This window comes from Ornithodoros turicata, unplaced genomic scaffold, assembly GCF_037126465.1.
Source record: "Ornithodoros turicata isolate Travis unplaced genomic scaffold, ASM3712646v1 Chromosome14, whole genome shotgun sequence".
Lineage (NCBI taxonomy): Eukaryota > Metazoa > Arthropoda > Arachnida > Ixodida > Argasidae > Ornithodoros > Ornithodoros turicata.
This window is the reverse complement of record NW_026999314.1, coordinates 4,067,974-4,090,196: the sequence shown is the minus strand read 5'-3', so window position 1 is coordinate 4,090,196 and position 22,223 is coordinate 4,067,974. Positions and strand designations below refer to the sequence as shown.

Sequence of the window (22,223 nt, the reverse complement as noted above, 5' to 3'; positions counted from 1 at the left end):
TTTATACCTTTTCATCCAGCTCTTTTACTGGGTGATGAACCTCTTGTTCAATCTGAGAACGTTTTTAAGTTTTTTAGAGACGTCGGTATACTCGACAAGTTGTAAATTTTTAATCCCGTTTGTTCTTTTATCTATGCTACCTTGTGGTTTTAAATAAATCACTACAATTTTAACTTTCACCAAGCTTGGCGCATTATAACCTTCGTTGTCGCTGCGCCAAAAAAATCCCAATCATCATCATCATGATCTCATGGCCTCCGTCTAGCACTTAGGAGAAGCATAAATAGCAGGTGGCAGCAGCACTGGGATACACAACATGAGAATAAGCTCCATTTAGTTAAACCCACTGTAGGGAAATCAACGTATGTTTTTAATAATCGTCTCCATGAAGTTGTTTCTGAGTTGTTTCTCCATGAAGACTGAGGATTGGCCACACTCATTTGACGCACGGTCACCTCCTCCGTAGGGAGGATCCCCCGTTCTGCACACGGTGTGGCGCGCACAGTTCCGTCCTCCACTTTCTCATTACATGTCCATTGTATGAAACCCACCGACATCGTCATTTTCGTGAGTTTTACAACATTCCAAAACATTGGTCTTTTAAATGCACTCTAGTTTTACAGCTTTCTTTTATGCCTTTCGATTGGTAATGCATTAGTTTTAATGAAGTCCTTATACCCTTTAATGAATCACTGGATCATTTTCTCTTAAACTTCTAAATGCTTTTATCATGGTCTTGGCGCATTATGGTCATAGTCACCGCTGCGCCATTAAAACACGAATCATCATCATCATCATCCTCAGGGGAACCACCCCCTGCCTCGCCGCAATGACCCGAGAGGGAAGCAGCACTGCGGCCGCAACCGGGCAAAGACCCACCCGGGGCCCTGTCCCCGAAACCCCCGGGAGCCGCATCCGCAGAATCAGAGAAAGATTCAGCGCGCTCAGCGCGGTCTCCAGTGCTAGTAATGCCTTCTGATCCATTGTTTGTGGTGACAACGCCTCCGGACCCAATTCTTCCTGAGGCAGAACCCCTAACTTGTGATAAGGCCCCGTCTTCGTCCGCTTGAACAGGTGCTGGTGGTGCAGAGCAGGCCTCCTCAGCTAGCCGTATCCGCGGCCCTAAAAAAAATACGAAACGTCATAACCACGTGGTATTATTGCGTATTACAACGTCAGGCATCATAGTTAATATCCATTGGCCGAGCGGTGTTGCGTGTCCCGATTGGTTGACAAAGTTTCGAACTATTTGACCGGGCCGTTGACCGGGCGTACACCTGCGCAGCAGCGATTCCAGCAATGTCGGATGACAGCTGACAGCACCGAATTATCGTATTGTGGTGAGGGACAAGTGTCTTCGTTGATTTCTTCGTGTGCTGAAGTTCCTCTGCTCGTATTGTACTGTTTCTTAGCACAAATATCATCGTATGACAGACAATCGAGTTCGGAACTGGGATGTTGTGGTAAGGTGCAGCGTGAGGAACATTTTCGAGCACCGTCGCATTTTCGAATGCAGTGACAACACGGTGTTTCGTGCGACACAAACGCTTCCGTTTCGTTGCAACCCTTGGTGCACTGCAAGGAACAAAGTGAAATGCTTATAATGAAGTGCTTGAAAGGACTGTTGTGCCGCTGTGCTATATGTAGGTGCGAAGTTACGTGATATCTTGTTCGCGTACATGATAAGAAGCGATAACATGTCTGGCTAAACGTGTTTATCCTTCTCGGATATCGGCAAGCTCTTTTAAACCCGACTAGCAATATGCAGATGTCACACCCACGTCGGAGAAGTTCCAACAAAGAACAACACCGGGGATTGCAACTCAGCCTTGGTCTAATACGGCACCGACTCTGTGGCTAGAAAAGGGTGGACCGTGGGAACTGACCATATCCGTGGGTATCAGCCTTGGGACATAAAGGAACTTCACTGAGGAGCCGAACACAAGGCCACGGCAAAGGACTCAAAATGACCAGCCGAGGTTATTTAAGCGCTTCCTCACTTGCTGTCTGGCTTTTACGGTTGTGCTGTTACGTTCACCATGTTCGTCCCTTGACGGAGTTCGAGTGGCAATGGCAAAACGGAAACCTGAAGTCCCAAAACGGTCACGCGGTGTCAACTGCCGAGCCAGAGGTTGCAAGAACTCGAGCCTCAATTGCAGCCTTTCATTCTTTGGTTTCCCAGGAGACGACAGGTAAGTTTTGTTTTTGTTTTTGATACACTTTTCACATGTCACCTAATCTGTTCGCGAGGCTATCCTAATTTTGGTGCGACTGAGTTGTGCTCCATGCAGAGTTATAATTCTCAAGCTGTTTCAGTTCATTGCCTTATTGTTATTGTATTGCACATGCTTATTCCCAAATTATTGTATGTTACAGGAGACATGCATGGATTGAGTACTCTGGCCGGCCTGAATATGCTGCTCTTCCACCTCAGCAGCTCAAAAATAGGAAGCTCTGTGCAGCACATTTCACTTCCAATGCATTTGCAAACAGACAGAGGACTTACCTGAGGAAAACAGCAATTCCTACAGTGCCCCTAAGCCGTTCATCAGTGACAGCAGGTGAGATTGGTCCTTGGCATGACGCCTGCTTGTCAGTGATATATAGTTTAAAGACAACACAACAGCTCCAGGAATATTTCGATCAGACTATTTCATTATACTCATTTTCTTCAGCGGGTCCTTCAACACCTGGCGAGAGACGGTTTCCATCTACCCCTCCGGCTTCTTCTACACGCGAGGAAGGCATAGGACCGCTGGGTGCTACCGGTAAGTGCACAACTTTTTTTTATATTAAAAAAAAACAGCAATGTCGGAAGATTGTCTTATGAGACTGCCACATCAATTAACTGACTGAGAGAGAGCAACAAAGGAATATTTCGATCAGACTATTTCATTATACTCATTTTCTTCAGCGGGTCGTCCAACACCTGCCGAGAGACGGTTTCCATCTACCCCTCCGGCTTCTTCTACACGCGAGGAAGGCATAAGACCGCTGGATGCTACCGGTAAGTGCACAACTTTTTTTTATATTAAAAAAAAACAGCAATGTCAGAAGATTGTCTTATGAGACTGCCACATCAATTAACTGACTGAGAGAGAGCAACAAAGGAATATTTCGATCAGACTATTTCATTATACTCATTTTCTTCAGCGGGTCCTTCAACACCTGCCGAGAGACGGTTTCCATCTACCCCTCCGGCTTCTTCTACACGCGAGGAAGGCATAGGACCGCTGGATGCTACCGGTAAGTGCACAACTTTTTTTTATATAAAAAAAAACAGCAATGTCAGAAGATTGTCTTATGAGACTGCCACATCAATTAACTGACTGAGAGAGAGCAACAAAGGAATATTTCGATCAGACTATTTCATTATACTCATTTTCTTCAGCGGGTCCTTCAACACCTGCCGAAAGACGGTTTCCATCTACCCCTCCGGCTTCTTCTACACGCGAGGAAGGCATAGGACCGCTGGATGCTACCGGTAAGTGCACAACTTTTTTTTATATTAAAAAAAACAGCAATGTCAGAAGATTGTCTTATGAGACTGCCACATCAATTAACTGACTGAGAGAGAGCAACAAAGGAATATTTCGATCAGACTATTTCATTATACTCATTTTCTTCAGCGGGTCCTTCAACACCTGCCGAGAGACGGTTTCCATCTACCCCTCCGGCTTCTTCTACACGCGAGGAAGGCATAGGACCGCTGGATGCTACCGGTAAGTGCACAACTTTTTTTTTATATTAAAAAAAACAGCAATGTCAGAAGATTGTCTTATGAGACTGCCACATCAATTAACTGACTGAGAGAGAGCAACAAAGGAATATTTCGATCAGACTATTTCATTATACGCATTTTCTTCAGCGGGTCCTCCAACACCTGCCGAGAGACGGTTTCCATCTACCCCTCCGGCTTCTTCTACACGCGAGGAAGGCATAGGACCGCTGGATGCTACCGGTAAGTGCACAACTTTTTTTTATATTAAAGAAAAAACAGCAATGTCGGAAGATTGTCTTATGAGACTGCCACATCAACTAACTGACTGAGAGAGAGCAACAAAGGAATATTTCGATCAGACTATTTCATTATACTCATTTTCTTCAGCGGGTCCTCCAACACCTGCCGAGAGACGGTTTCCATCTACCCCTCCGGCTTCTTCTACACGCGAGGAAGGCATAAGACCGCTGGATGCTACCGGTAAGTGCACAACTTTTTTTTTATATAAAAAAAACAGCAATGTCAGAAGATTGTCTTATGAGACTGCCACATCAATTAACTGACTGAGAGAGAGCAACAAAGGAATATTTCGATCAGACTATTTCATTATACGCATTTTCTTCAGCGGGTCCTCCAACACCTGCCGAGAGACGGTTTCCATCTACCCCTCCGGCTTCTTCTACACGCGAGGAAGGCATAAGACCGCTGGATGCTACCGGTAAGTGCACAACTTTTTTTTATATTAAAAAAAACATCAATGTCAGAAGATTGTCTTATGAGACTGCCACATCAATTAACTGACTGAGAAAGAGCAACAAAGGAATATTTCGATCAGACTATTTCATTATACTCATTTTCTTCAGCGGGTCCTTCAACACCTGCCGAAAGACGGTTTAAATCTACCCCTCCGGCTTCTTCTACACGCGATGAAGGCATAGGACCGCTGGATGCTACCGGTAAGTGCACAACTTTTTTTTTTATATTAAAAAAAACAGCAATGTCAGAAGATTGTCTTATGAGACTGCCACATCAATTAACTGACTGAGAGAGAGCAACAAAGGAATATTTCGATCAGACTATTTCATTATACTCATTTTCTTCAGCGGGTCCTCCAACACCTGCCGAGAGACGGTTTCCATCTACCCCTCCGGCTTCTTCTACACGCGAGGAAGGCATAAGACCGCTGGATGCTACCGGTAAGTGCACAACTTTTTTTTATATTAAAAAAAACAGCAATGTCAGAAGATTGTCTTATGAGACTGCCACATCAATTAACTGACTGAGAAAGAGCAACAAAGGAATATTTCGATCAGACTATTTCATTATACTCATTTTCTTCAGCGGGTCCTTCAACACCTGCCGAAAGACGGTTTAAATCTACCCCTCCGGCTTCTTCTACACGCGAGGAAGGCATAGGACCGCTGGATGCTACCGGTAAGTGCACAACTTTTTTTTATATTAAAAAAAACAGCAATGTCGGAAGATTGTCTTATGAGACTGCCACATCAATTAACTGACTGAGAGAGAGCAACAAAGGAATATTTCGATCAGACTATTTCATTATACTCATTTTCTTCAGCGGGTCGTCCAACACCTGCCGAGAGACGGTTTCCATCTACCCCTCCGGCTTCTTCTACACGCGAGGAAGGCATAAGACCGCTGGATGCTACCGGTAAGTGCACAACTTTTTTTTTATATTAAAAAAAAACAGCAATGTCAGAAGATTGTCTTATGAGACTGCCACATCAATTAACTGACTGAGAGAGAGCAACAAAGGAATATTTCGATCAGACTATTTCATTATACTCATTTTCTTCAGCGGGTCCTTCAACACCTGCCGAGAGACGGTTTCCATCTACCCCTCCGGCTTCTTCTACACGCGAGGAAGGCATAGGACCGCTGGATGCTACCGGTAAGTGCACAACTTTTTTTTTATATAAAAAAAAACAGCAATGTCAGAAGATTGTCTTATGAGACTGCCACATCAATTAACTGACTGAGAGAGAGCAACAAAGGAATATTTCGATCAGACTATTTCATTATACTCATTTTCTTCAGCGGGTCCTTCAACACCTGCCGAAAGACGGTTTCCATCTACCCCTCCGGCTTCTTCTACACGCGAGGAAGGCATAGGACCGCTGGATGCTACCGGTAAGTGCACAACTTTTTTTTATATTAAAAAAAACAGCAATGTCAGAAGATTGTCTTATGAGACTGCCACATCAATTAACTGACTGAGAGAGAGCAACAAAGGAATATTTCGATCAGACTATTTCATTATACTCATTTTCTTCAGCGGGTCCTTCAACACCTGCCGAGAGACGGTTTCCATCTACCCCTCCGGCTTCTTCTACACGCGAGGAAGGCATAGGACCGCTGGATGCTACCGGTAAGTGCACAACTTTTTTTTTATATTAAAAAAAACAGCAATGTCAGAAGATTGTCTTATGAGACTGCCACATCAATTAACTGACTGAGAGAGAGCAACAAAGGAATATTTCGATCAGACTATTTCATTATACGCATTTTCTTCAGCGGGTCCTCCAACACCTGCCGAGAGACGGTTTCCATCTACCCCTCCGGCTTCTTCTACACGCGAGGAAGGCATAGGACCGCTGGATGCTACCGGTAAGTGCACAACTTTTTTTTAATATTAAAGAAAAAACAGCAATGTCGGAAGATTGTCTTATGAGACTGCCACATCAACTAACTGACTGAGAGAGAGCAACAAAGGAATATTTCGATCAGACTATTTCATTATACTCATTTTCTTCAGCGGGTCCTCCAACACCTGCCGAGAGACGGTTTCCATCTACCCCTCCGGCTTCTTCTACACGCGAGGAAGGCATAAGACCGCTGGATGCTACCGGTAAGTGCACAACTTTTTTTTTATATAAAAAAAACAGCAATGTCAGAAGATTGTCTTATGAGACTGCCACATCAATTAACTGACTGAGAGAGAGCAACAAAGGAATATTTCGATCAGACTATTTCATTATACGCATTTTCTTCAGCGGGTCCTCCAACACCTGCCGAGAGACGGTTTCCATCTACCCCTCCGGCTTCTTCTACACGCGAGGAAGGCATAAGACCGCTGGATGCTACCGGTAAGTGCACAACTTTTTTTTATATTAAAAAAAACAGCAATGTCAGAAGATTGTCTTATGAGACTGCCACATCAATTAACTGACTGAGAAAGAGCAACAAAGGAATATTTCGATCAGACTATTTCATTATACTCATTTTCTTCAGCGGGTCCTTCAACACCTGCCGAAAGACGGTTTAAATCTACCCCTCCGGCTTCTTCTACACGCGAGGAAGGCATAGGACCGCTGGATGCTACCGGTAAGTGCACAACTTTTTTTTTTATATTAAAAAAAACAGCAATGTCAGAAGATTGTCTTATGAGACTGCCACATCAATTAACTGACTGAGAGAGAGCAACAAAGGAATATTTCGATCAGACTATTTCATTATACTCATTTTCTTCAGCGGGTCCTTCAACACCTGCCGAGAGACGGTTTCCATCTACCCCTCCGGCTTCTTCTACACGCGAGGAAGGCATAGGACCGCTGGATGCTACCGGTAAGTGCACAACTTTTTTTTTATATTAAAAAAAACAGCAATGTCAGAAGATTGTCTTATGAGATTGCCACATCAATTAACTGACTGAGAGAGAGCAACAAAGGAATATTTCGATCAGACTATTTCATTATACTCATTTTCTTCAGCGGGTCCTTCAACACCTGCCGAAAGACGGTTTCCATCTACCCCTCCGGCTTCTTCTACACGCGAGGAAGGCATAGGACCGCTGGATGCTACCGGTAAGTGCACAACTTTTTTTTTTATATAAAAAAAAACAGCAATGTCAGAAGATTGTCTTATGAGACTGCCACATCAATTAACTGACTGAGAGAGAGCAACAAAGGAATATTTCGATCAGACTATTTCATTATACTCATTTTCTTCAGCGGGTCCTTCAACACCTGCCGAGAGACGGTTTCCATCTACCCCTCCGGCTTCTTCTACACGCGAGGAAGGCATAGGACCGCTGGATGCTACCGGTAAGTGCACAACTTTTTTTTTATATAAAAAAAAACAGCAATGTCAGAAGATTGTCTTATGAGACTGCCACATCAATTAACTGACTGAGAGAGAGCAACAAAGGAATATTTCGATCAGACTATTTCATTATACTCATTTTCTTCAGCGGGTCCTTCAACACCTGCCGAAAGACGGTTTCCATCTACCCCTCCGGCTTCTTCTACACGCGAGGAAGGCATAGGACCGCTGGATGCTACCGGTAAGTGCACAACTTTTTTTTATATTAAAAAAAACAGCAATGTCAGAAGATTGTCTTATGAGACTGCCACATCAATTAACTGACTGAGAGAGAGCAACAAAGGAATATTTCGATCAGACTATTTCATTATACTCATTTTCTTCAGCGGGTCCTTCAACACCTGCCGAGAGACGGTTTCCATCTACCCCTCCGGCTTCTTCTACACGCGAGGAAGGCATAGGACCGCTGGATGCTACCGGTAAGTGCACAACTTTTTTTTTATATTAAAAAAAACAGCAATGTCAGAAGATTGTCTTATGAGACTGCCACATCAATTAACTGACTGAGAGAGAGCAACAAAGGAATATTTCGATCAGACTATTTCATTATACGCATTTTCTTCAGCGGGTCCTCCAACACCTGCCGAGAGACGGTTTCCATCTACCCCTCCGGCTTCTTCTACACGCGAGGAAGGCATAGGACCGCTGGATGCTACCGGTAAGTGCACAACTTTTTTTTATATTAAAGAAAAAACAGCAATGTCGGAAGATTGTCTTATGAGACTGCCACATCAACTAACTGACTGAGAGAGAGCAACAAAGGAATATTTCGATCAGACTATTTCATTATACTCATTTTCTTCAGCGGGTCCTCCAACACCTGCCGAGAGACGGTTTCCATCTACCCCTCCGGCTTCTTCTACACGCGAGGAAGGCATAAGACCGCTGGATGCTACCGGTAAGTGCACAACTTTTTTTTTATATAAAAAAAAACAGCAATGTCAGAAGATTGTCTTATGAGACTGCCACATCAATTAACTGACTGAGAGAGAGCAACAAAGGAATATTTCGATCAGACTATTTCATTATACGCATTTTCTTCAGCGGGTCCTCCAACACCTGCCGAGAGACGGTTTCCATCTACCCCTCCGGCTTCTTCTACACGCGAGGAAGGCATAAGACCGCTGGATGCTACCGGTAAGTGCACAACTTTTTTTTATATTAAAAAAAACAGCAATGTCAGAAGATTGTCTTATGAGACTGCCACATCAATTAACTGACTGAGAAAGAGCAACAAAGGAATATTTCGATCAGGCTATTTCATTATACTCATTTTCTTCAGCGGGTCCTTCAACACCTGCCGAAAGACGGTTTAAATCTACCCCTCCGGCTTCTTCTACACGCGAGGAAGGCATAGGACCGCTGGATGCTACCGGTAAGTGCACAACTTTTTTTTTATATTAAAAAAAACAGCAATGTCAGAAGATTGTCTTATGAGACTGCCACATCAATTAACTGACTGAGAGAGAGCAACAAAGGAATATTTCGATCAGACTATTTCATTATACTCATTTTCTTCAGCGGGTCCTTCAACACCTGCCGAGAGACGGTTTCCATCTACCCCTCCGGCTTCTTCTACACGCGAGGAAGGCATAGGACCGCTGGATGCTACCGGTAAGTGCACAACTTTTTTTTTATATTAAAAAAAAACAGCAATGTCAGAAGATTGTCTTATGAGATTGCCACATCAATTAACTGACTGAGAGAGAGCAACAAAGGAATATTTCGATCAGACTATTTCATTATACTCATTTTCTTCAGCGGGTCCTTCAACACCTGCCGAAAGACGGTTTCCATCTACCCCTCCGGCTTCTTCTACACGCGAGGAAGGCATAGGACCGCTGGATGCTACCGGTAAGTGCACAACTTTTTTTTTATATAAAAAAAACAGCAATGTCAGAAGATTGTCTTATGAGACTGCCACATCAATTAACTGACTGAGAGAGAGCAACAAAGGAATATTTCGATCAGACTATTTCATTATACTCATTTTCTTCAGCGGGTCCTTCAACACCTGCCGAGAGACGGTTTCCATCTACCCCTCCGGCTTCTTCTACACGCGAGGAAGGCATAGGACCGCTGGATGCTACCGGTAAGTGCACAACTTTTTTTTTATATTAAAAAAAACAGCAATGTCAGAAGATTGTCTTATGAGACTGCCACATCAATTAACTGACTGAGAGTGAGCAACAAAGGAATATTTCGATCAGACTATTTCATTATACTCATTTTCTTCAGCGGGTCCTTCAACACCTGCCGAGAGACGGTTTCCATCTACCCCTCCGGCTTCTTCTACACGCGAGGAAGGCATAGGACCGCTGGATGCTACCGGTAAGTGCACAACTTTTTTTTTATATTAAAAAAAAACAGCAATGTCGGAAGATTGTCTTATGAGACTGCCACATCAACTAACTGACTGAGAGAGAGCAACAAAGGAATATTTCGATCAGACTATTTCATTATACTCATTTTCTTCAGCGGGTCCTCCAACACCTGCCGAGAGACGGTTTCCATCTACCCCTCCGGCTTCTTCTACACGCGAGGAAGGCATAAGACCGCTGGATGCTACCGGTAAGTGCACAACTTTTTTTTTATATAAAAAAAACAGCAATGTCAGAAGATTGTCTTATGAGACTGCCACATCAATTAACTGACTGAGAGAGAGCAACAAAGGAATATTTCGATCAGACTATTTCATTATACTCATTTTCTTCAGCGGGTCCTTCAACACCTGCCGAGAGACGGTTTCCATCTACCCCTCCGGCTTCTTCTACACGCGAGGAAGGCATAGGACCGCTGGATGCTACCGGTAAGTGCACAACTTTTTTTTTATATTAAAAAAAACAGCAATGTCAGAAGATTGTCTTATGAGACTGCCACATCAATTAACTGACTGAGAGAGAGCAACAAAGGAATATTTCGATCAGACTATTTCATTATACGCATTTTCTTCAGCGGGTCCTCCAACACCTGCCGAGAGACGGTTTCCATCTACCCCTCCGGCTTCTTCTACACGCGAGGAAGGCATAGGACCGCTGGATGCTACCGGTAAGTGCACAACTTTTTTTTAATATTAAAAAAAAACAGCAATGTCGGAAGATTGTCTTATGAGACTGCCACATCAACTAACTGACTGAGAGACAGCAACAAAGGAATATTTCGATCAGACTATTTCATTATACTCATTTTCTTCAGCGGGTCCTCCAACACCTGCCGAGAGACGGTTTCCATCTACCCCTCCGGCTTCTTCTACACGCGAGGAAGGCATAAGACCGCTGGATGCTACCGGTAAGTGCACAACTTTTTTTTTATATAAAAAAAAACAGCAATGTCAGAAGATTGTCTTATGAGACTGCCACATCAATTAACTGACTGAGAGAGAGCAACAAAGGAATATTTCGATCAGACTATTTCATTATACGCATTTTCTTCAGCGGGTCCTCCAACACCTGCCGAGAGACGGTTTCCATCTACCCCTCCGGCTTCTTCTACACGCGAGGAAGGCATAAGACCGCTGGATGCTACCGGTAAGTGCACAACTTTTTTTTATATTAAAAAAAAACAGCAATGTCAGAAGATTGTCTTATGAGACTGCCACATCAATTAACTGACTGAGAAAGAGCAACAAAGGAATATTTCGATCAGACTATTTCATTATACTCATTTTCTTCAGCGGGTCCTTCAACACCTGCCGAAAGACGGTTTAAATCTACCCCTCCGGCTTCTTCTACACGCGAGGAAGGCATAGGACCGCTGGATGCTACCGGTAAGTGCACAACTTTTTTTTTATATTAAAAAGACAGCAATGTCAGAAGATTGTCTTATGAGACTGCCACATCAATTAACTGACTGAGAGAGAGCAACAAAGGAATATTTCGATCAGACTATTTCATTATACTCATTTTCTTCAGCGGGTCCTTCAACACCTGCCGAGAGACGGTTTCCATCTACCCCTCCGGCTTCTTCTACACGCGAGGAAGGCATAGGACCGCTGGATGCTACCGGTAAGTGCACAACTTTTTTTTTATATTAAAAAAAAACAGCAATGTCAGAAGATTGTCTTATGAGATTGCCACATCAATTAACTGACTGAGAGAGAGCAACAAAGGAATATTTCGATCAGACTATTTCATTATACTCATTTTCTTCAGCGGGTCCTTCAACACCTGCCGAAAGACGGTTTCCATCTACCCCTCCGGCTTCTTCTACACGCGAGGAAGGCATAGGACCGCTGGATGCTACCGGTAAGTGCACAAACTTTTTTTTATATAAAAAAAAACAGCAATGTCAGAAGATTGTCTTATGAGACTGCCACATCAATTAACTGACTGAGAGAGAGCAACAAAGGAATATTTCGATCAGACTATTTCATTATACTCATTTTCTTCAGCGGGTCCTTCAACACCTGCCGAGAGACGGTTTCCATCTACCCCTCCGGCTTCTTCTACACGCGAGGAAGGCATAGGACCGCTGGATGCTACCGGTAAGTGCACAACTTTTTTTTTATATTAAAAAAAACAGCAATGTCAGAAGATTGTCTTATGAGACTGCCACATCAATTAACTGACTGAGAGTGAGCAACAAAGGAATATTTCGATCAGACTATTTCATTATACTCATTTTCTTCAGCGGGTCCTTCAACACCTGCCGAGAGACGGTTTCCATCTACCCCTCCGGCTTCTTCTACACGCGAGGAAGGCATAGGACCGCTGGATGCTACCGGTAAGTGCACAACTTTTTTTTATATTAAAAAAAACAGCAATGTCGGAAGATTGTCTTATGAGACTGCCACATCAACTAACTGACTGAGAGAGAGCAACAAAGGAATATTTCGATCAGACTATTTCATTATACTCATTTTCTTCAGCGGGTCCTCCAACACCTGCCGAGAGACGGTTTCCATCTACCCCTCCGGCTTCTTCTACACGCGAGGAAGGCATAAGACCGCTGGATGCTACCGGTAAGTGCACAACTTTTTTTTATATAAAAAAAACAGCAATGTCAGAAGATTGTCTTATGAGACTGCCACATCAATTAACTGACTGAGAGAGAGCAACAAAGTAATATTTCGATCAGACTATTTCATTATACTCATTTTCTTCAGCGGGTCCTTCAACACCTGCCGAGAGACGGTTTCCATCTACCCCTCCGGCTTCTTCTACACGCGAGGAAGGCATAGGACCGCTGGATGCTACCGGTAAGTGCACAACTTTTTTTTTATATTAAAAAAAACAGCAATGTCAGAAGATTGTCTTATGAGACTGCCACATCAATTAACTGACTGAGAGAGAGCAACAAAGGAATATTTCGATCAGACTATTTCATTATACTCATTTTCTTCAGCGGGTCCTTCAACACCTGCCGAGAGACGGTTTCCATCTACCCCTCCGGCTTCTTCTACACGCGAGGAAGGCATAGGACCGCTGGATGCTACCGGTAAGTGCACAACTTTTTTTTTATATTAAAAAAAAACAGCAATGTCGGAAGATTGTCTTATGAGACTGCCACATCAACTAACTGACTGAGAGAGAGCAACAAAGGAATATTTCGATCAGACTATTTCATTATACTCATTTTCTTCAGCGGGTCCTCCAACACCTGCCGAGAGACGGTTTCCATCTACCCCTCCGGCTTCTTCTACACGCGAGGAAGGCATAAGACCGCTGGATGCTACCGGTATGTGCACAACTTTTTTTTTATATTAAAAAAAACAGCAATGTCAGAAGATTGTCTTATGAGACTGCCACATCAATTAACTGACTGAGAGAGAGCAACAAAGGAATATTTCGATCAGACTATTTCATTATACTCATTTTCTTCAGCGGGTCCTTCAACACCTGCCGAGAGACGGTTTCCATCTACCCCTCCTGCTTCTTCTACACGCGAGGAAGGCATAGGACCGCTGGATGCTACCGGTAAGTGCACAACTTTTTTTTTTTATATTAAAAAAAAACAGCAATGTCAGAAGATTGTCTTATGAGACTGCCACATCAATTAACTGACTGAGAGAGAGCAACAAAGGAATATTTCGATCAGACTATTTCATTATACTCATTTTCTTCAGCGGGTCCTTCAACACCTGCCGAGAGACGGTTTCCATCTACCCCTCCGGCTTCTTCTACACGCGAGGAAGGCATAGGACCGCTGGATGCTACCGGTAAGTGCACAACTTTTTTTATATAAAAAAACATCAATGTCAGAAGATTGTCTTATGAGACTGCCACATCAATTAACTGACTGAGAGAGAGCAACAAAGGAATATTTCGATCAGACTATTTCATTATACTCATTTTCTTCAGCGGGTCCTTCAACACCTGCCGAGAGACGGTTTCCATCTACCCCTCCGGCTTCTTCTACACGGGAGGAAGGCATAGGACCGCTGGATGCTACCGCTAAGTGCACAACTTTTTTTTATATTAAAAAAAAACAGCAATGTCAGAAGATTGTCTTATGAGACTGCCACATCAATTAACTGACTGAGAGGGAGCAACAAAGGAATATTTCGATCAGACTATTTCATTATACTCATTTTCTTCAGCGGGTCCTTCAACACCTGCCGAGAGACGGTTTCCATCTACCCCTCCGGCTTCTTCTACACGCGAGGAAGGCATAGGACCGCTGGATGCTACCGGTAAGTGCACAACTTCTTTTTTTATATTAAAAAAACAGCAATGTCAGAAGATTGTCTTATGAGACTGCCACATCAATTAACTGACTGAGAGAGAGCAACAAAGGAATATTTCGATCAGACTATTTCATTATACTCATTTTCTTCAGCGGGTCCTTCAACACCTGCCGAAAGACGGTTTCCATCTACCCCTCCGGCTTCTTCTACACGCGAGGAAGGCATAGGACCGCTGGATGCTACCGGTAAGTGCACAACTTTTTTTTTATATTAAAAAAAACAGCAATGTCAGAAGATTGTCTTATGAGACTGCCACATCAATTAACTGACTGAGAGAGAGCAACAAAGGAATATTTCGATCAGACTATTTCATTATACTCATTTTCTTCAGCGGGTCCTTCAACACCTGCCGAAAGACGGTTTCCATCTACCCCTCCGGCTTCTTCTACACGCGAGGAAGGCATAGGACCGCTGGATGCTACCGGTAAGTGCACAACTTTTTTTTTATATTAAAAAAAACAGCAATGTCAGAAGATTGTCTTATGAGACTGCCACATCAATTAACTGACTGAGAGAGAGCAACAAAGGAATATTTCGATCAGACTATTTCATTATACTCATTTTCTTCAGCGGGTCCTTCAACACCTGCCGAGAGACGGTTTCCATCTCCCCCTCTCGCATCACCCTTGCACCAGATGGGCCAACAGGAAGGCACTGGTAAGCACGCCACCACAGTTTGTATCAAGATTTGCATGTCAAAATTGTAAATCGTTATTGTATGTAAGAGGAGGTCATAGAAACGGAAACATAGTTTATGTTAAATTAGTAGGTAGCTATCTATACTGCCCATGTGTGCTTAACGTCATACAAGCAAGCACTCCTGTCTTTTTTGCATTCCAGTAATAATAGTATGCTTTGATTTTCACAGGCTCTGTGTCCACTACTCAGAGGCGGGGGCGTCCTCAAAAGCTGAGAACACCAAGAACTGCGTCCCTTATCTACAGCCTGCAGGCAACAAGGGAACGCCTGCGACGTTCGTTGTTCAGAAGCCGTGGAACTAGGCATTTTGGGGGCCTCACCAAGGGCCAGATAGTGCATGGAGCGTCTAGGTACCTTTCAAAACGTGCCCTTGACCTGTTCCGTGCTCAGCTGTGCCTGCAGCCCTTACACAAGTTTTGTCGTAGGTGGCCTCCCCATTTCAGGAGCTTTGCTCTCAATCTGCACTTCAAGGGCCCTCAAGCTTACAGGTACCTAAGCGAAGTATTGGCTCTGCCATCTGAGAGTTCATTGAGAAATTGGCTTAAGGAAATTACTTTGGAACCTGGAGTCATGCCTTCAGTTCTCGAAGGACTGAAGACAAAACTCGAGGGGCTGCCACCAAAAGATCGCACATGTGTACTGTTATTCGATGAGATGTCCATTAAGGAGCACCTGCAGTACGATTCCAGATCAGACACTGTTTACGGCTTTGCAGACACAGGAAAAGAAAGGAACTCCCAGATGGCAAACTCTGCTTTGCTTGTTGCACTCTCAGGGATAACTAAATCCTGGGTTCAGCCCTTGTGTTATTTATTTTCGAAGTCTAGTGTGTCAGCAGACACACTGCAAGATTTGATTCAGGACCTCATTCGACAGCTTCGATCATTGGATGTCTCTGTGAAAGCGGTTGTCTGTGACTAGGGTGCCAGCAACTGTGCATTGTCTAGAAAGCTTCAGATCTCCCCATCCAAACCTTACTTCTGTGTCGATGAATCCAAAGTATATTTTATTTTTGATCCACCACATTTAATGAAAACAACACGAAACCTGCTGTTGAAGCATGACCTGCAGATTGGGAATGCTCAACAGAAGGTTCAGTGGTCCTTCATTAAACAGTACTATGAATCAGACCACCCCCTAAAGGTCCGACTGTCACCTAAGTTGACAGACAATCACATTCACCCCACAGCTTTCAAACGTATGAAGGTCAAGCTTGCGACGCAAGTACTGAGCAATAGTGTTTCCACTGGGATCGCTGTCCTTATTAGCTGGGGATGTATGCCACCAGCAGCCACTGAGACTTCAGAATTCCTCCTCAAGATGGATCAACTGTTTGACTGTTTAAACAGTTCATCTGTCGAACAGAGTGATGATGATGACAAAAAGATGAGATATGCAATGAACAATTCCACAAAACATAAGGAGTTACTAGAGTCTGCAGCCCAGTGGGTTGCACAGTGGAAATTTCACAGTGATAGGCAGCCTCCTACTGTAAGGGGGTGGCAGATCACAATTCGCGCAGTACTTGCATTGTGGGAAGACCTTCACCAAAATTTTGGTTTTGATCATCTGCTGACACGGAGGCTCAACCAGGACCCCCTGGAAAACATGTTTGGTCAATTCCAGCAAATGCATGGGTGTAACGAAACACCAAACGCGTTTCAGTTTGTTGCAGGCCTCAAGCATACCCTTGCAGGGAGGCTCATGAAGCTTCCAAGCAGGGGGAATTGCGAAGCTGATACAACTGAGCTGTTAAATGACTTGTTGCGCATGCCGGTTTCCTCACCTGGAGACACCCCCTGTGAGCCTGACACCTCACAAGGGATGCCTGCAGATGATGAAACAGAGACCGAACATGACATGCATGCTGTGCAGGAGCCTGAGAACATTATTGAGGCTAATGCACAGTATGCATATGCAGGGTCCCTGGTTCACTCTTTCTTAAAGACCTCTAAATGTACAAACTGTCCAAGCTTGTTGAGGGCTGCAGGTGAAGGCATTAGCAGAGCAGAGGGGTTGTATTTGTATTTGGAGAGTGAATCTCATGGCTCTGAAACTGCTTCTTGTGCCCCATCAGATTCGTTTTTTGAGTATTTTCGTAACTTAGAAAACGTATTTCAAATGGAGATTTCCAATTTGTTACATAGACAGCAAGTGAGAAGGCACTTTGTAAATCTGTTATGACAAGAACGTCATGAGCCATTCTGCTCCACTGCATGTCAGGCCAGTTTCCTATGTCACTTCGTTACAAAGCGATTACAGTACCAGCACGCTGAGCGGTTGGATGTCGTACTCAAACCATTTGGTTACACCACTACACCGCCAACCGAAGTACTGCGACTTGGTGGGGTTGAGGCTGAGCCCTGTCCCGTCGAGATACCCCTCCGTCAACCTCACCAACGCCTTTAGCCCCTCCAGACTAGACGAAAAAAGCAGAATATCGTCAGCGAAGGCCATTGCTGCCGCGCGTGCATGATCGAGCTGAATGTCGAGCCAGATGCTCACATCCGCCGCCGACCTGGGTGTCGTCTTTTTTTTTTTTTTTTGTATGAACACACACGGTCCTAGACCGTTTAAGCTCATTCGGCATAGCCCTGTTACAGAAGAAGTTGTTCAAGACGTGCTGTAAAATTCTTGGATATTCTTCACGGAATTCTTCACGGATACTCGATCTGGTCCTGGCGCAACATTTTTGTCCATAGCGCTCAATGCCATTTTCACCTCTTCCAGATCGATCCTTGCGACATCTGCCCAAGTTCCTGTGTGAGAGGGCAGTTTCCTGTTCAATGAAGGGGAAGTACCTGACATCAAGGGGTCGAAATAGTCATGTATGTCGTCCAACGACAAGGAGGCTTCGCCGTCCGCCCCCTGTGACATGAACTGGTGGACTAGCACTCGGTTGCCCAAACGGTACACGCGCTGGTGCTCTTTGTAGCTCGCCTTCTTTCGAGCATTCCGATTAGTAGTAGTACTCGAGGAATGTGGAGGATTCACTGGAGAAGGCCTCCGCCCCTGTCCGCCGTTAGGGCCTCTCCTTGATTGCTTGGAATGTGGGTCCACGCCGAAGTGGCGAAAAATTATGTTCAGGTCCGCCATAGAGATAGGTCCTGCGACTAGTCGCTGAATCAGAGGTTCGTCAAGAAGGCCTGACTCAGCGAAATCCCTCATGATGCTCTCAAATAGCTCAGGTGGGGTCGCCATTGCCACTCCCTCAGGTGCCCCACAGTGAGGTGCCGCCGCCGCACACCGAGCGCCGGCCCGGCCAAATCCGACACCGCCGCACCGCCAACAGATCTGCCATCCGCATTCAGGATTTTATTGTGACCACTAATAGTAGCTCGGCACGTAGGTGAAGAAGGCTTACAAGCCTCTGCCGCTGCGGCTAGACCTTGAGGGGTAGCACCCTTGTCGACGCCATCAGGGCCCAAAGGGCCCGATGCTCTGCATATACTATTTGGGTTTGGGGGGCTCAATTCTGCCGCCACCAACAGGTCTGTCAGCTCTGAAATATCTTGTGCACTCGGGGAACATGATACCCATCATCCTTGGCCTGATCAACCTGAGTGGTCTCAAGGCCATAGGCCTACTGACACGTAGACAAAGGACGGTCGGTATCCATCGGGTCGTCAGCGACGCCGGACACGCCCGCGCCCGCGCCCGCCACGGCAGCGACCACATCTCCCCGAGGAGCCCCCGAGATCATAATCCGGGAGGACTTTCTTCTTGGTTCTTGCGACCAATCTGGCGCAACGAGAGGGAATTCGTCCGTCACGTTCACCTCCGCACTCGTCGATTGATGCTCCTCATTCATTGCTGGTGCTTTGGCAGTCTCTAGCGACCGGGCGACAGGAGTTGCCATTGTCGAGCCAGCCCCTCCGGCAGACATCGCTGCTACAGCTGGGGTCTGCAGCGCCATTCTGAGGATCCCTTTGTACTTGGGTTGATGGCGCTGCATACGAATACTCATTAGAGTTCTTGTGGGAAAGCGCTTAGCAAGCTCTTGATTGATGAATGGATGGTTCAAGAGCGTCACTTCCAGGTTTGCTAAGGCCCTCAACTCTGAATCGGTCCACCGACCGTGCGAGATGACGTCGCCAACTCCCGCTGCGCTGCAGCTCTCTTGTCGCCCCAGTGGTGGGGCTGAAGCAGCTAAATCCTGTAAGTCTTGATTCGGCGCTGCATCGGTAGCCGCAAGGGGCTGCGAGCGTGTGGGTTGCTTCCTCCCACACTTTGTGACGTGCGAAGAAATTGATCGCACTTGGGTGAACTCTTTTTCCAGACAGATCGAGCATTTCCATGATACAGAGACACCATGACTTTGCGCATAGTGGTCTTGAAACTTAGAACGGGATGTAGACACAATCCCATATATGTTGCACGCCAGATCTTGTGGCGGATATATAATAGCTAACTTGCTCATCGTGATACTCAATAATAAAAAAAAGCGGAAAAAAATGAGCACATGGCAATAAAAGGGGAAGGGACGGAGTGTAGTAGGTAACTAGGCAGCGTACCTAGTTCTTGACCAGGTGCTTAATACAAAATTTCCTACACTCCACGGGTCAAAGACCCTGGGCGGACCTCTTAGCCAGGAGCCAGAAATAACTGGCCCCCGCCCAGGGGGCACGACGAGGACGTGGGTCCGCCCGGTTGCAAAGGTGGTACACTTCAAGAAGAAAGAATTGGACTCGCCAGAGGCAGAAGCGCTCAAACGCACTGATCACAAAACGGACAGCAGGGGGAACCTTGGCAACCTCCCCCCAAATATATTCCCCGCCCCCGTTACACCATACTTTTTGAATTTTCTCTTGAGATGCACGGTCTGAATGTGGAGAAAAGCTTCGAATGAGTAGAATGGCGTTTTTTTAAGTACCGAAAGAACACAATATATTCCCCCGCCGTTACACCATACTTTTTGAATTTTCTCTTGAGATGCACGATCCGAATGTGGAGAAAAGCGTCGAATGAGTAGAATGGCGTTTATTTGGCTAAAAACGGAAGTGTCCCAAAAAGGTAAAAGAGCGCACAGACCCAGCGAATGCCTTGGGGCCCGGCCCTTTACGGGCCAGCAATGACATGCCAAATGGGCCCCAATTTTCTCCTCTTAGCTAAGCTAAAAAGGAAACTGTAGATAATATAAAACACGAGTTAAAACCGTCCAGGCTTAAAATCCAAGGCTAAAACTAACGTGCACTAGAGGAAATCCTTAAATCATCTTGTAAACCTCGATAAACAAATCAAGCTGCCAATAAGCGTTTTGGTCACCAGTCAACCCAAATCGCGTCTTGTGAGGCCCAAGGCCTGCAGGGTCTTCCTTGTGCTACCGCCAGTTCCACCGCGTGCCCCGAAACAGAGCCCGGCAACTGTAACCTTCTTGTCCGGGAAAGAAGCAGATAATATAGAATACTTCCCCACTTTGCCGTGGTTCACGCTTTCCAGGGCGGCGGGGGAGGCGTCCCATGCTACCGCCACGTCAAGAAAGAGGACCTCATCTCCATTGGTGATAACCATGCCCGGTTTGTCTCGTCTTGTCCCAGTCTCGTGCCATTAACGGCGGTCAGGACTCTCTCCTGCTGAACCGCAATAGAGGGGTTATACTTTTGCGCAAGTCTGACTATCTGCTTGGCAACAAAATTGTGCCGCCCAATCCGGGGCAGGTGGACTTTGTCACATTCTTGTAAAATGTGATAAGCGGTTTCAGTCTTGTTATTACAAAACCTGCACTGCGTTGCTGCCGGATTGGATGACTCTTTGTTGGAAAGGGCTCTTGTAGGATACAAGTTAGATCTGAGCCGGAGAGCGCGAATTCGATCACTGTCCCCCATAAAGCGGCAGTCAGGAGAGAGCCACATGTTCCCCACTGGCTCCTTGGTATGGGAAAAGAGACCCATATTGTTGTATTCTTGCATGGTTCTCGTGATGCGATCCTTCCTTGCTGCGTGAATTGCGGCAGCCAGGTCCGTTCGTCCCGTGACTCCTGCTAACACGTTTAGCTCCTCTGATACCTTGAGGACCTGTTCATTAAGGTCCTCCGCAAACACTGCATCCACAAATGGGTCGGCAAGCCTGATCATACGAGCCAACGCCTTAAGTTGGCAGGCTGCCGCGGTCCACTCTAACTGCATGAGGTCTAGGCCACCCTCTCTCGTTGCAAGGTGAACATGAATGTTATGGTAGGAAAGAGGAAGATGTAATACCCTCTTGGACGACCATCCTCAGGCACTTATCTCTTCTCTTGGCCTCCCTCAGGACACTGAGAGTGTTCGACAGGACATAGAGGAATCTTGGGAGGACCAGATCCAAGCACCGTAGCCGCTGAAAGCGTAGCCGGTTTTAAGGCTGCGCCGCGTAGGACTTGGATGGTGTCGTTGGTAGGTCTTGGGGGCTTGTTCATATAAAGCTGTAGTCCCAGGTAGGTAATGGGCGACGTCTTGTCCTTTGATGAAACAGTGGTACCAGCAATGGTGACAGGTGGTAAAACATAATCAAACCACTTGCGAACACCACTGTACTATACGCCATCCAAAGTACTGAGTTTTAGCAGGGTTCAGATGGAGTTGAACCCTGTCGAAGTACGCATCGGCATCTCGTATGAGGGACCGAAGACCCTCGAAGCTAGATGACATCAGTAGCACGTCGTCGGTGAAAGCCATGCATCCTGCCTGGGAACCTCCCACCTGGACACCAACTCCCTTTCGATTGAGTTCTTGGAGTAAGGGATCCAACAAGACGTTAAAAAGAAAGGGCGATAGGGGGTCGCCCTGCTTGACCCCTTGCCTTGGCGCAACGCGGCGCCCATCCGTCCTTCCATTGAGGAAGAAAGAAGTAGAGGCATGGCCGTATCAATTCCGTGTCAAAGTTATATAGTATTCAGGGCATCCTCTTCCTCGGAGGGTGGCAAATATTGCCTCATGTGAGACCGTGTCAAACGCCATCCTGACGTCCAGACTTGCAGCGAATAAGCACTTCTTATTCCTCTTGAAAATGTCATCACCC

The 22,223-nt window shown here is 45.5% G+C and overlaps 2 protein-coding genes and 1 long non-coding RNA gene across 3 annotated transcripts; all 3 read left to right on the top strand.

Annotated features, from left to right (window-relative positions):
* Nucleotides 1-1,822: 1,822 nt before the first annotated feature.
* LOC135372354 (uncharacterized) lies at nt 1,823-2,722 on the top strand. The gene is made up of 3 exons (XR_010415966.1): nt 1,823-2,192; nt 2,377-2,561; nt 2,676-2,722. It is a non-coding gene; the product is annotated as an uncharacterized LOC135372354 (long non-coding RNA).
* A 325-nt stretch (nt 2,723-3,047) lies between these two features.
* On the top strand, nt 3,048-16,148 carry LOC135372328 (mucin-2-like). Its single transcript, XM_064605967.1, has 52 exons — nt 3,048-3,060; nt 3,154-3,246; nt 3,392-3,484; nt 3,630-3,722; nt 3,869-3,961; nt 4,109-4,201; nt 4,347-4,439; nt 4,585-4,677; nt 4,825-4,917; nt 5,063-5,155; nt 5,301-5,393; nt 5,541-5,633; nt 5,780-5,872; nt 6,018-6,110; nt 6,257-6,349; nt 6,498-6,590; nt 6,736-6,828; nt 6,974-7,066; nt 7,214-7,306; nt 7,453-7,545; nt 7,693-7,785; nt 7,932-8,024; nt 8,170-8,262; nt 8,409-8,501; nt 8,649-8,741; nt 8,888-8,980; nt 9,126-9,218; nt 9,365-9,457; nt 9,605-9,697; nt 9,843-9,935; nt 10,082-10,174; nt 10,322-10,414; nt 10,560-10,652; nt 10,799-10,891; nt 11,039-11,131; nt 11,278-11,370; nt 11,517-11,609; nt 11,755-11,847; nt 11,995-12,087; nt 12,234-12,326; nt 12,473-12,565; nt 12,711-12,803; nt 12,948-13,040; nt 13,187-13,279; nt 13,427-13,519; nt 13,666-13,758; nt 13,908-14,000; nt 14,382-14,474; nt 14,621-14,713; nt 14,860-14,952; nt 15,099-15,185; nt 15,397-16,148. Exons 1-52 carry the CDS (start codon nt 3,048-3,050, stop codon nt 16,146-16,148), a joined length of 5,409 nt encoding a protein of 1,802 aa, XP_064462037.1.
* LOC135372284 (uncharacterized) lies at nt 15,099-17,483 on the top strand. Its single transcript, XM_064605931.1, has 2 exons — nt 15,099-15,185; nt 15,397-17,483. The coding sequence occupies exon 2, from the start codon at nt 16,257-16,259 to the stop codon at nt 17,409-17,411; it is 1,155 nt and encodes a 384-aa protein (XP_064462001.1). The 5' UTR covers nt 15,099-15,185; nt 15,397-16,256; the 3' UTR covers nt 17,412-17,483.
* The last annotated feature ends 4,740 nt before the right edge of the window (nt 17,484-22,223 follow it).

Excerpts from the sequence above, each read along its gene's own strand:
- LOC135372284 (XM_064605931.1), top strand. The coding sequence starts at position 16,257 with ATGAAAACAACACGAAACCTGCTGTTGAAGCATGACCTGCAGATTGGG.
- LOC135372328 (XM_064605967.1), top strand. Across the intron at positions 9,219-9,364 it reads AGGACCGCTGGATGCTACCG|CGGGTCCTTCAACACCTGCC; the intron begins GTAAGTGCACAA and ends CATTTTCTTCAG. Across the intron at positions 13,280-13,426 it reads AGGACCGCTGGATGCTACCG|CGGGTCCTCCAACACCTGCC; the intron begins GTAAGTGCACAA and ends CATTTTCTTCAG.